The sequence below is a fragment of the Eulemur rufifrons genome, chromosome 3, assembly GCF_041146395.1.
Source record: "Eulemur rufifrons isolate Redbay chromosome 3, OSU_ERuf_1, whole genome shotgun sequence".
Classification (NCBI taxonomy): Eukaryota; Metazoa; Chordata; class Mammalia; order Primates; family Lemuridae; genus Eulemur; species Eulemur rufifrons.
The window spans coordinates 81766377-81781397 of NC_090985.1; the positions used below are offsets into that span (position 1 = coordinate 81766377).

General features: G+C 42.7%; 1 protein-coding gene across 6 annotated transcripts in view; it reads left to right on the forward strand.

Moving 5' to 3' along the window:
• Window positions 1-13441, forward strand: part of STAU2 (staufen double-stranded RNA binding protein 2) — a 291848-nt gene extending 278407 nt beyond the window's left edge. For all 6 annotated transcript variants that reach the window (XM_069465515.1, XM_069465517.1, XM_069465522.1 and 3 more), the window contains 2 exons: window positions 11056-11144; window positions 12356-13441. In XM_069465515.1, coding sequence (XP_069321616.1) covers window positions 11056-11144; window positions 12356-12446 — 180 coding nt within the window. In that variant the 3' untranslated portion in view covers window positions 12447-13441. The remainder of the gene's footprint in view (window positions 1-11055; window positions 11145-12355) is intronic.
• Window positions 13442-15021: the final 1580 nt, after the last annotated feature.

Genomic DNA, 15021 nt, shown 5'->3' on the forward strand with positions numbered 1-15021 from the left:
CTGACCCTCGTTCCGTCATTGCAGCTCTGTCTGACCCCAGCTGGGAAGGGGTCTCTCCTCGTAAGCTGCAGGCCCACCTAGATGTCCAGGCCAATCGTCACATCTCAAGGTCCTCAGCTTAATCCCGTCTGCAAAGTCCCTTTTGCCATATAAAGTACCATAGTCACAGGTACCGTGGATTAGGACATGGACATCTTTGGGGGCCATAATTCCACCCGCCACAGGATTCCTCGGTCTTAAAAGCCCATCAATCAGATACACTACGTGAGCTGTTGGGATACAGATTCAAACACCAACTTTAAAAGACATCTTTGTGACTATCAAGGCATTTTAACATGGGTATTTCGATGATACAAAGGATTTATTGGTGCTGTTGTTAGGGGTGATAATGGCATGTATCTGTCTGCTGCTACAGAAAAACCCTGGAGTAAGATGCATGAAACAAGATTGCCAAAATACTGATACTTCTTCATCTGGGTGATGGGGGCTTCAGTATATTATTTTTTGTACTTTCGTGACTGTTTAGAACTTTTATTTTTAAGAGTTAATGAAATAAATACACAAATATACATGTGTAAATCCAGGTGAACGGGTTAAGAAGACATATTTGGGGTGGAAGTGAGGGTCCCTTCTGGCTCCCTCTCTGCTGTACCCCACCACTTGGACGGCCGCTGGGAACAACCTCGGGCTCGCCGCGTGCCCCTGCCACTGAGAGAATCGACAAGTCACCTGCCTTTACCATCTTTTATGCTGGGACCTCTATTTCAATAAACCAAATATTCAGAATTCAACAGAACTTTAAATATTATCTGGTTTGAGCACTACTCCTCCCCAAGCCCCCACATGTAATCTAGGAATATACTAAGTGCAGCAAAAATTATGAAATAAATGTAGTGTAAGGTTTTCTCAGTGACATAACCCAAACCCAAACAGAATTCCCACATCGACAGAGCAGTGTGTGGCCATGTTCAGCAGGAATGCTTCACGCTCTTTTTGGAGTAGAACACCAAGGACCAAGAAATCCCAAATGGACCTTCCGAGCAGTGGGGGTCTGAGCAGAATCCAGCTGCAATGGCTGCAGAGCCAGGCTCCTCTCAGGCAGCAGGGGCTCCCCTCTGGCCCTCTGTTTCAGGGTGTGCGATGGTTAAGCTCCTGAGAAAAGCCCCAAATGTGGGGCCCTCCTGGGCAGGGTTTCCAGGCACCTCCTTTGCAGACTTCAGACTGGCCTGGGGAGGGCAGAGCATTGCGGACCTCAGAGATGATAGAAGCCTAAATGACTGACATCTCAGAAAGACAGTAGCTATTATCTGTCCTCCTTGGAGGTAAATCATGGTGCAGGAGAACCTTCTCTCAGATGGACAGATACAGCCCTACCCTACTTCCCCAGGATTGTTTATCCCGTGGCATTTGGCTGCAGAGCTCACGCATGGTGGCCGGAGGTGTGTTAGAGGAGAGAAACTTTGGAGGACCCTGTGCCGTGGAGAAAGCAAATGAGGGCAAGACACTGGCTCTGAGAATGGAGAGAAAACAGAGACCAGAAATGTGTCCACAAGCACCTGCCTGTTTGGGGAGCTTCAGATAGCAGTGGATGGATAATCAATCAAAGGATATTCCTTAAGGATGTTCTATAAACACACCGTTGTGATTTCAAAGAGGGCCATGGCCCCACCAGCCCAGGGCTGACAGCTGCCCAGGAGAAAGATGTGAACACATAGAAGACGACTCGCAGTTCAGTGAGGCAAGTGGCGAGAGCTGTTAGGAACCCGGGGTGGGAGACAGGCTGGGAGTTAGGGAACCACCTTGAGGAGCAGAAACTGCTGCAGGAGCGCAGGTGTGGAGGTAGGGAAGCCTGGGCGTCTCCCGCAGACGGTGAGGCAGGCCGGCCTGCCCAGGGAGGAAGGTCCGTGCTGGAGGTTTCCTAAATGTTGGTGCATCTCCAGACTCCCAATGCCAAGCACTTTCCCTTCCTTGTCCAGATGGCGGGCAAAGTGTATCTCTCTGGCTGCCTTAACAAACTACCACAGACCTAATGGCTTAAAGCAACACAAATGTACTGTCTTAGAGTTCCGTAGGCCAGAAATCAGACAGGGTCTCACTGGGCTAAAATCAAGTTGTCAGCAGTTCCTTTTTGGAGGCTCTAGGGGACTCTGTCTCCTTCCCTCTTTCAGCTTCCAGAGGCCACCCGCATTCCTTGACTTGCAGTCCCCTTCCTCCAGCTTCAAAACCAACAACATTGCATCTCTTTGACCATCCTCCCTTGTCACATCTTTCTGTCTGAGCAGAGCCAGGAAAGGGTCTCTGATTTTACGGACTTGTGTGATCAGAGTGGACCCGCCTGGATCCACTCCCATCTCAGCGTTCGTTTTTAATCTCATGTACAAGATCCCTGTTGCCACGCGAGGCAGCATGATCACAGATTCTGAGGATTAGGACGTGGCCATCGAGAGGGGCCATCGTTCCGCCTGCCACACGGGCCACACGCTGATGTGCCTGACACCCTGTCCCGGTAAACCCCATGACAAAAGGACCTTGGTGTTGAATCAAAAATAATGAAATAAAGGATGAAACAGCAATTTGAAAAGGAATAATGTTGGGAAAACAGAAAGTACGATTAGAGGAAGACATGGTGGTGAGGATGCTGCTGCCCAAGTTTGTTCTAACCACTGTCGACCTTCCTCAGCACAGTCAATCCTGCTTTAAATTCAGCTCTATATTGTCGCCAAGGCCAGCAGCTACATGGATTAGCCATCACTGTGAGCCTGATCGCAGAGATAAAGGCCGTGGCTAAATCTGTAGTTTCAGTGCTCAATTTTGTATTAATTCCCCAAATTCTAGAGTCAAAATACCTGTTCTTTGCTTTAGGCAGCTGTCTGAAATCTGCGTGTCTCTCTGACCACCTACCCCCATAGCTTTTTCGCAATGAGTAGCTATCACGTGAGCAGGGCGGCAGTCCTTTGTTCCAAGGGTAGGCCATTTCATAAAGTGCCAATTTCATGGAAATTACCTGGACTAATAGGGTTGTGGAAGCGTGAGGCTATAATGAAGGCTATAATGAAATTATTAGAAAGCAGGCCCGCAGGTGGGTTAATTGAAGCTCGGTATAATCCTTTTTTCGTCTTTTAAAACAAGTTGTATCATTGACTCATCTGAAATGTAATAAGAGCCTATGGTAATGCGAGAAAGTTTAGAAATACGGGTCTCTTTTTGAGTTCTCTTATTTTATATAGAGAGACGTAGCATTTAATTATAGACCTTTCAAAGCAAGAAAAGGATAACTTAAAAACATTAAAATTCACATTCTTCGGGCAATAGACCCTCAAGCTTATTGAAGAAACTTCTTGTGTTTCAGTTATTTAAAGGATTTCATATAGAGTCAGTATCAGAGAGTGTTAGGATGAGAAATTAGGAGAATCCTGAAATGCAGGTGAGCGTGTTGCATTCCAAGCCTGTCATTTCCTTATGAAAGGAGACTGATTTAAGTCCGTGCCTATGTGGCTGCTGTGTGCATTCTGAGGTAATTCTAGCAGGTAGAGCTGCTCCCAGGAAGAGTCCAACACGAGCAAGCCCTATAGGGAAAAAATGCAAAACAAAACAAACCTTGAACACTTGAAAAATGAAGGCTATATTCAGACATGTATGGTTACCATTGACTTTAATGGGAACAGCCTGTTTATTTCTGGGAATGAGGCTATAAAGTCAGTAGAGAAAGTGTGAGATGGAATAAAAAGGAAATAAAAGGATCCATTGGGCATTGTGTTCAAAGATTCCACAAAGAACTGCATGCCATGAGGGGGTGAGTGAAAATCCACATTTTGCTAATGAAGACTGCTGTTGGCTCCCAGAGAGTGGCTTAATGCTGCTACGTTGTTGTTATAAATTGTTTAATCTCTGCAGAAGGAAGCAGGAGAATGGGCACTGGTTTCCACACTATTTACAAATTGCTAATTGACAAGAGGGAAGTTAGATGTTGCAGAAATAACTGGAAAGACTCACCTACAGTCTATGGACACACACACACACACACACACACACACACACACAAACCAAGACCAACAACTAGGCATGAAAAGTATCCTATTGGCATCATGTTTCTGGCATTGCTATAACTACGCACAAAACAAGCCACACATGAAATGGTAGCGACATCTGTTCTAGAACCTGTGGGGCTTTACTCACAAAACAGTTGTAAAATCTTTGGGGGACAAAAATATTTCTGTGTATCTGTGTAGATGCTTCCTCTAAAGGACACACACACACACACACACACGAAAATGGGTATCAGTGTTGAGCTGAAAAGACAGGAATACTTTCTTTAATTTTTCTGCTTCAAATGAAGCTACATTTATTGCCTTGGCTGCACCTTTTCTTTTTTAAAATCTCAGAACATGCTAATTGTCATAAAGCTGAGGTTTAAGAGTCCAGTTGGTAGGCTGCAATAACATACAAATGGATGCTGAGTGTGTTTGTTTTGATTTGCTAGGAAAACATTTTCTGACGTTGGAAATGAAATCATTTAGTTGTCCATTTGTTTATGGCCAAAGACTTATGGAGGGTTCTGGGTACTTATGTTAGTGTATCTTTGAAATTCTCTAATCCACAGTGTGTGGGAAGTTACACAACTTGGGTTTTAAGCATCACTCAGGATGTTCCTCATTAAGGAACTTGGATTTGCCTCCTTCCCACGACTCTCCAGGATTAGTTTATATTTATCACAAAGCAAATTGTCCATGCTGAAAGGGTGAACTGCAGAGAGAGAGTAGGATCTGAACATCTTGTTATCTATTTACTCGCTTAGTAAATAGAAAGTTTAGAACTTGCTTTTTAATCAGGCTTCAAGTATATCTTCCCAGATGAAGGTTATTTGATTTTTCCTTCACTCCAAAGTGTCTTTTAATACTGCATAGCATATTTATAATATACTTTGAATTTTTTAAGGCAACTGGCTTCTAGCAAGTTAACAATTTATTTAGCTGATGTGGTTTAAACATCAGGATTTTGTTGATTTTACCATTTTCTGGGCAGGTTTGGACGTGTATAGTAAAACATTTTTGTGGACTGTTAAATTTTAGTATTTGTTCGCAAAGCCACTGTGTTATATGTTGTGCTTTGAAATAATTGATCTGATAGCAAAGGCTCATTCGCTTGTTGACTTCAGTATATAATTGGGTCTTGCTAAATGCAATGTGGGTGTTTCGGGCATTGTGTATAATCCTGTTACGGATATTTTGCTGTAGAAAGAGAAGCAAACCCATCTCCTTCCATGGAATTCTTTAATCTGTAAAGTGTCCTTTCTGGGAAAACAGGGAGTGATGAATTGCGGGAGGAAGAGACCCCCCCCCATTCCTCTGCTAAGCCACCCACGACATTGGGAAAGGCAGCTGCACCAAGGGTGGGTGCTTTGTCAGTGCCCTGTGGGGGGCACCTGGCCAGTGGGCCCTGCCCACTCTGCTCTCCTGAGCATACTGAGCGGGTCGCCATCCATACATCCTAGTTGGAAACCTTGTCCTCGACCAGGCCCAGTGGCTCACACCTGTAATCCCAGCGCTTTGAGAGACAGAGGCAGAAAGATTGTTTGAGGCCACAAGTTTGAGATCAGCCTGGGTAACATAGCAAGACCCTCTCCCTTGCTATTCGAGAGATGGGGATAGGAGGATCACTTGAGTCCAGGAGTTCAAGGCTGCAGTGAGCTATGATTGTGCCACTGCACTCCAGCCTGGGTAACAGAGGGAGAGAGAGACCCTGTCTCCAAAAAAAAAAAAAGCCTTCATCTTCATTCTCTGTCCACTTCATCTTTGCAATCCCAACACTGCTTCTCATTGCAGTATGCTACATCCCACAAGCCCAGCAAAACTCTGGAGCTTGTTTCTTCCTCCTACTAGAAACCACAAAAGGTAAGAAATGAAAAAGTCTTTTCAGAAAAATGGTGAAGATAGGCAAGGAAAGGAAGCGAGACCCATAACCCTTAGAATGCTAAGAAATGGGGAATCCAGTCATCTCATCTGTGGTCATCAGGTAATTCTAAGTGTCAGAGTAATTACTCTAGTCATTCAGTTTTAGCCAACATTGTAGGTGTTACAGAGGTGCCGAGTGAAACCTTGGAAGTCAATCCAGGGCTGAGAGAGGGCTGCAGACAGGAAGCTGTGTGGTCCCCACAAGATAATCAATCCCTTTTCTAGGAAATGAAGATAACTTTATGAGCTTATGTAGAGTAATTATTATGGGAAATAATTAATAGACCGAGTAAAATAATGATATTGAAAGAAGCTATGCTGAAATTGGGTTAGGCAGAATGTGAGCGGTTTTAAGTTTGAAGGAAATAGAGATGTGACCAAGAATGTCAGCTGGGTTCAGATCTCTGTTCTGCCACTTCATTAGCTGTGTGACCTCTCGTAGGTTACTGAACTCCCTGGGCCTCTGTTTCCTTATGGGTAGGTGCTACCTTGCAGGGCTGTGATAACACACCTGAGGCCATGCAGGTAAAGGTCCCATGACCATGGTGGAGTGCTGCTCATCAAATGGGAGCCGTGACTGTTTGCAGAGGTTAAGATAAATCGTCTTCATTGCCTTTTATAAATTAGAAAGAAATCCTTTCATAAGCTATTGTGTTCAGGGTTATCAATAAGATGTGGGTTGAATTATCTCATCAGCTAGATAAGGGAATGTTATTTGGAAACCTTTAAGCATACCTTCGGAGGGAAGCAGCCACGCAAGAATTCTGAACATCCGTTCATGGCATTCAGTGAAAGAGCACACCGCCATTCCAGCCTGTAGGACATTCTTTGTGTGCTGACAATCATTTTGACAGTGCACAGGGGACCTGCCTGGCATGTTGATAAAATCATTCAGGAGATTTTGCAAGAGCTATAACACTGAACCTGCTCACCAAGACCTGACCTTCTCATATGAGCAACTCTCTTTGGATGGAAGAGGCCAGGTGCCCTGGGTCTGGGACTGGGTGAAGTGGGTCACTTGGTTTCTGGTATTCAGGACACACTGAGAACCAAGTGTTCCCAAGGCAGCTAGTGAAAACAGGCTACAATTAGCCAATACATGATTTGTTTTTTTAGTTTTCCGAAAAATTTGTTTTCAGTTGTTGTTTTGGCCTTGTTGGGAATAAAACAGGACCAAGAATCGCTGGAGCTCTCAGGAGTCTCATTCAGCAATATCACATTGCACACATTAATTTCCTGGCACTCAGTAGCCTTCTATAGTAGTCCATTTGGGATCCAGTGATGCCGCTAGTGGGTATTTATTCAAAGGAAAGGAGCTCAGTATATTGAAGAGATATCTGCACTCCGATGTTCATTGCAGCACTATTCACAATAGCCAGATATGGAATGAACCGAAGTGTCTATGGACAAATGAATGGAAAAAGAAATGTGGTGTCTGTACACAATGGAATACTATTCAACCTTAAACAAGAAGGAAATTTGTCATTTTTGATACCATGGAATTGGAGAACATTATGCTAAGTGAAATAAGCCAAACACAGAACCACAAATAATGCATGCTCTCACTCATACATGAGATCTAAAACAATTCAACTCTTAGAAGCAGAGAGTATGACGGTGGTTACAAAAGCTGAGGGCTGGGGGAATGTGGAGATGATAGTCCAAGGCTACAAAATCTCAGCCAGAAGGAATAAGTTTGATTTTATTTTTTGAGATTTATTGCACAGTGTGGTGAATATAGCTAAAGATTGAGTACCACCCATTTCAATGTCACCGTGAGAGTAAATTTCAAATGTTCTTATCACAGAAAATGTTAAATATTTGAGGTGATGCATATGTTAGTTAGCTTGCTTTAATCATTCCACATTGTATTCAAAAATCATACCATCACTTTGTACCCCACAAATATACACAACTATACTTTGTCAATGTATACTAAAAATAATAAAATTTAAAAATTTTAAATAGTCCATTTGGGAAGAAATTGGTAAGTATCAGCATTCCTGCCAGTAATTCACATTTTAACGGATCAGAATAAAATAGCCAATCATTTGTTCAAAATTAGTGAATATACAAAGTAGAACTCTAAGTTGATTAGCTCACCCCGCGAAGCTGGGGATATCTGGAAAGAAGATCTGGCGTGGATTGGTCTTCAGCGCCTACACGTGAGTGGGCTGGGCCGGCAGCAGCCCACGCGCACATGTGAGGTGGGACAACCCGGGCTGATGTAACAGGCCCGCGAGAATGTACACACCCACCAGGCTGCTCTCACCGCAGCCGTCCAAGCAGTCAGGACTTGAAAGGCCTTCTGAGTTCACCGAATCAAATCTAAGTGAGAGCCCAATTCCTCTGTGAATTCCCTTTTTGGAGGAGGGAGAGGAGGACTGTCCACACCTGAATCTTTCGAGGATGAATTTAATTTTGAAAGCAGCAAAACTTCAGACACAGCCAAGTCAAGTGAATAAAGTAATAATCAGGACGAACACATTAAAAATAGGTGAGGCCATAAAATGACCAAACTGGTTTGCTCGCATGACCCACAAAGTGGTTCTGAGAGGTAATTCCAGAAGCACCTAGAGAAACACCCTCCTCCCACTGCTGGGGCTGAGACAACTTCTCTGAGGGCAGACAGGAAGCTCATATTAAGAGCTTTAAAAATGAGTATTGTCTTTGGCCCAGAAATTAAATTTTTAGGAATCTTTTGTAAGGACAGTATTGAGATGATGCACAAAGATGTAACACAAAGTAGGAAGCTTGGCACAGTGTTCATAACAGCTTACAAGTTAGAACTGGCCTAACTGTCCCACACTGGGGATGTAGAAGGGCATTTACAGGCAGTAGGGTACCGTGGAGTCATGAAAAATGATGCTACTGAAATGTTTCTGTCGACGAGGAAAACTGCTCACGCGCAATGGAAAGAGCAGGTTATACAACAGATGAATGAATAAATAAAATGTGGTGTATGTACCCCATGGAATACTATCCAGCCATTAAACAGAATGAAATCCTGTCATTTGTGGCAACATGGATGGACCTGGGGGACGTTATGTTAAAGGAAATAAGCCAGGAACAGAAAGTTAAACACCACATGTTCTCACTTGTATATGGAAGCTAAAAACAAGTTGATCTTATAGAAGTAAAAAGTAGAACAGAGGATACTAGATGTTGGGACAGGTGCCCAGGCCAGGTCTGCAGACATGCGTGGGCATTCAGCTGAGCACATCTGCACTGGAGAGCCCCAAAGGAAGGAGTAGTCTAAAGAAAAAGAAAGGACACGTTTTGACTTTCGGTTGGATACAGGAGTTGTGATTTAAAAAACAAACAACAACAACAACAAAAAGAAACCCCAGAAAGACCAAGAGAGAAGAAAGAAAAAATTATGATGACTATTAGACACTAAATCCTGCACACAGATATTTATGGCAGCTTTATTCATAATCACCAAAAACTGGAAACAATTAAGATGTCCCTCAATAAGCGCATGGGTAAACAAATTGTGGTACATCCATGACGTTGGATACTATTCAGCAATAAACGTGAGTATCAAACTCATTCACAAAAAAGACATAGAGGAACTTTAAATGCACATTGCTAAGTGAAAGAAGCCAAACAAACTGCGTGATTCCAGCTAATATATGATGTTCTGGAAAAGGCAAAACTGTGGAGACAGTAAAAAGATCAGTGGTCTCCAGTGGTCGGTGGGGGAGAGGGATGACTCGGTGGAGCACAGAGCATTTTAAGGACAGTGAAATTATTTTGTGTGATACTAAAATGGTGGGTACGTGTCATTATGCATTTGTCAAAACTCACAGGATGGACAAAACCAAGATTGACCCCTAATGTAAACCATGTATTTGAGTTAATGATAAGGCATCATCAGCATTTGCTCATCAGTTGTAACAAATGTACATTACCAACGCAAGATGTTAATAATTGGGGAAACTGTGTTTGGGGAAGGGAGGAAGAAGGTGTACATGGAAACTCTGTTTACAACCAGGTCAATTTTTCTGTAAATCTAACAAGTCTACTAATTGAAAAATCAAACCCCCAAAATATATCATGAATAAAGAAATCATGCACTTAGCTACCCAAAAGGGGCCCTTGGCAGATAACAGTTTGGGAAACTGCAAGAGCTAGCTCTTTTTCAAAGGCAACTGAGAAGATACAGATGACCCAAGTGTGAACCAGCGGGATGCCCCAAGATTAAAACAACCCTGACTGCTCACACCTGTCTCAGACTCAACAAAGCCCTTCCAGTCCAGCTTAGCAGTGCAGGGGTGTGGGGGAGGGGGAAAAGACCCGAATTCTTATTCAAAGAAATAACAATTTGGAACGTGCACAAGAGTGTCAACAAGTTATGTAGATCTTATCAGCGTGGCATTTTTGGTGCCTCCCAGCTATCCGGCTGGGCTCCATCAGCCTGTTAACACCCTCCAGCTTCCTACGCACAGTGTGCCTATCAACACCTCCGGAGGCTCTGCCCCAGCAAGGCCTGCCTCCCCAGCACCCCGAGGAGCCTGAATTTTCTTTCTTTCCCTCTCCTCTCACGATCCCATCATACCATACGCTCAGTATGCACGAGGACCTGCTGCCATTCCTCTGCTAACGTGCTGTGATTTAGTTGGGACCAAACTGTCTATGAAATTGAACGATACCTGTATGCTAACTTTGAAAGAGTACTCAAGGTGGAAAAATCTGACATCTTCACATGTGAAGGAAGAGAATGTATAGTTTCAGGAATGTGGGAAATGATGCAAAGTCATCATTCAAGTATTTCAAGCATATGTACGAGGTGTTTTTACCTGTGCAGAAAAAATTACGATTTTGCAAAATTTTGAAGAAAGGATAAGACATGAAACTTGTGGAGATTCCTTTCTCTACCCGCCCCCTAAAAATAAAGCCCCCATAGTTCTGGTCAGTATATACATTACTTCATGATAATGACGCCTTTCAGATGTAATTTTGCTAAACGAAGCAAAAAAAAAAAAAAGCATTTATTTAGACGAATGAAAACGGCAGGCTTTACATCTCGGCTTTCTTTACAATTTTCTGTTCATTACAGTAAAGTCAGTGAATGGTTCTCCTTGTTTGTTTTCTTTCTTAGGCAGCTTTAAGTGCCTTGAAACAATTTTCTGAACAAGGACTGGATCCAATCGATGGGGCAATGAATATTGAAAAAAGTTCTCTTGAAAAGTGAGTAAATCCTCTGTCAGTATTCTTACATTTGTAATTTTGTAACTGTATTAAAGATAAGACAGATAATAATAAGGTTAAAAAATCAACACAATATCTACATCTTACAAAACTATTCATAATACAATTACGAATTAAATACAAGTAAATGAGAAACAGCATATATAGTCATATCCTCCTATATGTCTGTGAAAGTTTTAACCTACTAATTGATCATGATTTCTGCATTTTAATGCCTTTGTTGGAAGTATTTATGTGAGTTTTATTGACTATAGATACTTGCAAAACTTATAAAAGATTGTGGTGAGTTTTGTTGACTGTAGATAACTTGCAAAACTCATAAAAGTTGTTTTTCACTTCATACTGTTGAGCATTGAGTGGCGAAGCCATTTTCAGAGATAGAAGTTTTCACTCACATTCCTGCTAAGTTGTGGGTGAAACAGAGAGAAAAGAAAAAGAAGTTGAGAGGAGGCACCCCTCCTCTTGGCTGCATTTGGTTTTCACATCATTATACAAAGCACCAGCTCACGCTGCTGCAACAGGGTGGCTCCCAAGGGCTACAGAGGCAAAAAGGGACCTATAATAATTATTTCTGAAATCCAGCTCATACCTTTTTTTAATGAATTTTGAACAGAAAAGTCTCATCTAAGAGACTGAATTTTGGGTCTCTCCAGAGACCTCCATCTACCCCAAAGAAAATGAAAGCAGTTATATTTACATAGTAGAATTCAAACTCTTTCAGAGCAGTGAGAATAGCAGGTGAGATCTCAGAACACACACAGGAAATGTCATTAGATTTAAAAAAAAAAAAAAAAAAAAGAGATAATCCAGGAAGGAAAAACCAGATATACTGATCTCGCAGTTAAATGAGTGTACCAAAATAAATAAATAATTAATTAAAATTTAAAAAAACTTAAAAACAGTATCTGGTCATTAATATTAAAAAGGTGAGAGCATGAGAAGAAAACATTTGGTAAACAGACATGGCATTTTAAGTTGCCTATAGACTGGCAACCATTTATAAGCTAATTTAATCAAAACCATTTCCACATGATCTCATCAGTAGACTATCTGAACATAAATATTGTTGTTTCACTTTAAAATGTCACTTTTGTGGTGACCTTTGAGTCCTATGTGCTATCTGCTAATAAACATGTCTGAAGATGTGCAACCCCAGACCCTCAGCTCTTGTTAATGTATTAATCTTTCAGACAAGCCAAGCATCTGAGGGAGAAAGTGGAGGATAACCAGGCGCCCCCGGGCTCCGTGGCTCAGGACTGCAAGAAATCAAACCCCGTCTAGCAGCTCCCAGAACCCGCCGCTGCCACCGCATCCTTATAAACCTGTCAGCACGCATGAGGGTGTCTGTGTTCAGGGAAATGAATGACTAATACCATTATTTGAGTCTTATGTGAAGACAACACTATTCTAACACAAGAGATAATATACGTGGTCCTGTTTATTCAACTGGGGGAAAATAAAACTTGGAGAATTTCCCTTGGAACTCGAGATCAGATCATAATTCATTTGCCCAGAGGCGGCAGAAATCTGATCTTGCTACTGGAGCTTAAAATAACAAGTAAAGAAAAGTGTTAGAAACAGAGCTAAAATTTTCAAATGATTAATAGAGAAGCTGGGTTTGGTTCCGTTGTTATGATTGTTTTGTCGTGGCACTTGTGTTCACTTATACTCTCTCTCTCATTTCAAATAATGCTTGACAATTCGAAAATTAACCAATGACGTGCTGTGGAATGTGATGGTTGTTGTCTTCATATAGAGTCACATGGTTTCTCTTTTTATGCAGATATTTGTAATCTTCATCCTATATCAGTATGAATAACTTTAAGGTGCACTACAGAAAGATGTATGCAAACATGTTTTAAATCAGGTCAGATATTTGATTAAAAATACGAACTCATGTTAGGAGCAAATAGTTTCAGTATACTCCAGGAATTTCAGAACAAAAAACAAAGCAGTTGTGGGTTTTGAGCTCCATATACTCTTAGCAACAAAGGCGGCGTCTTGCCCCTACACGTCATTTTCCTGGATCCCACTCTCTGTCGTGGAAATCGCGTCCACCCCCATCCGTGTGTTGTAGCCACTCACGGTTTGCATCAAGAGTGTTTTTAGTAACTGCCTCTGGCCTCGGGACAGTGAGTAGGGTCAAAGTAAATAACGTACGTGGCAGGAAGGGAAAGCCTGTTGGAGATGCTCATAGCCAGCCACGCTCTGGACCAGCATGTTGGAATCCAGCGCGGAGCAAATGCAGTAAAAATTTGGTCGGTTTCTGTGTGAAGTGTTGTTATTGTTGTTCTTTTGTTCTATCACTCTGCTCTTTGAAGTATCACCTCAGTGAAACCCATGCAAAAGGCCACCACCCGGCCTAGTCATCCTGCCCGGCAGTAGGATTAGAGAGTGGACAGGGGACAGGCCGTATCTGCGAAACTGCAGAGCCGCCTCCTGGGTGACTCGGGCAGTCCCTGACCAGGGCCAACGTCATCACATTGTTCAGGCTTTCTCCTTATTGATTTGCAAACGTTGTGCAATGAGAAAACACTATATGGTCTAACTGCTCACCCAACATGACAATAGGAATATAATTATGTAAGATTTCACAAGCAAAACCACCGCAAGTCATGATCTGGCTGACTCACACGCGACCGGACAATAAACAAACAGCAACATAAGGAAATAACTCTAGGGTTGTTTTTAATGGTTCCCATGTGGGAAGCCCGTCAGCGCTGGGAGGGCTGGGTGCCCTTGGAGGAAATAGGTTTTGTTGCATAAAGCTGGGTGCTTGTGAAAAGAATAGCACATTTGCAAAGTCGGGGTTCACCAAGGTAAACTGGGTGGAGCACAGAGGCACAGAGGGCCCTAAGTCATCCGCTCAGGCCCTTTCTTCTGCAAGCCTTCACCACCTGAGGCTCTGGCTTCAGATGGGGCAGGGACCACTTCAGGCAGGATCATTGATGTGGATCTTCAGTTTACCCAGTGCCATAAACATAGACTATCTCCTGCAAGAGACTCCAAACTACACCAAGGCTGTCAGGCCTGTGGGAGAGCAGTGAGCTCAGGGAACAAAGCTAATCAGTTCTCATGACCCAAGTATCCAAAGCATTTAACTCTTGAGCTGTCTGACAGCATCATCCCTCGAGCTGATAGATCCCTGAACACAATGGAGTAGTGGGAGTGGGGGAGGGAAAGAAATTTGCATGGCATCTAAGGTTTAGTGAGAGATGATTGATTCAAAATCCCATCCTCTCTACCTGCCTGAAGAGCCCAGGAAGACCTTCAGATATTTTCTCCGGAACAGCAGCACTTCCTGGGAACTGGCTGGGTTTTCTTTGGGTTGAATTACTAATGCAAATGATGGGTGGCCTGCAGTCCCTGGCAGAGACCCACTGCATTGCTCGGTTCCAAAGCGCAATGTTATATATCATCAGAGGGGAAACTATTAAGTAGATTTATTGAAAGTATGTTTCTTCGGCACAAGGAGATCTTTTTGATGAGAAATGGAACTCATTATTCTTTAAAGGACACAGATTGACTTATCTCCTTTATCAATTGCAGTGTCTGCTTTCAGCTTTTCTCCATCAGCACTGGGCTTTGTAGTCACTTCCCAGTGCTCAGGCCAATGTGTTTTATGAAAAAGGTTTATTTTTACATTTTAATTGGAAATATAATATTGCACTTTGGAACTCTGACCATCCTTTCCAGTACAACTTGTCAGAGCTCAATGGTGAGACACCGACAAGGCTGTGTGACAGGTTCCTCCCTTTCCTGGGGTGACCCCTCCAAGGAGTAGTCCTAGCATTCTTCTCCCCAGCAAACATTCTTCATAGTAATTTTTTTTTTTTTTTTTTTTTTTTTGGACAGC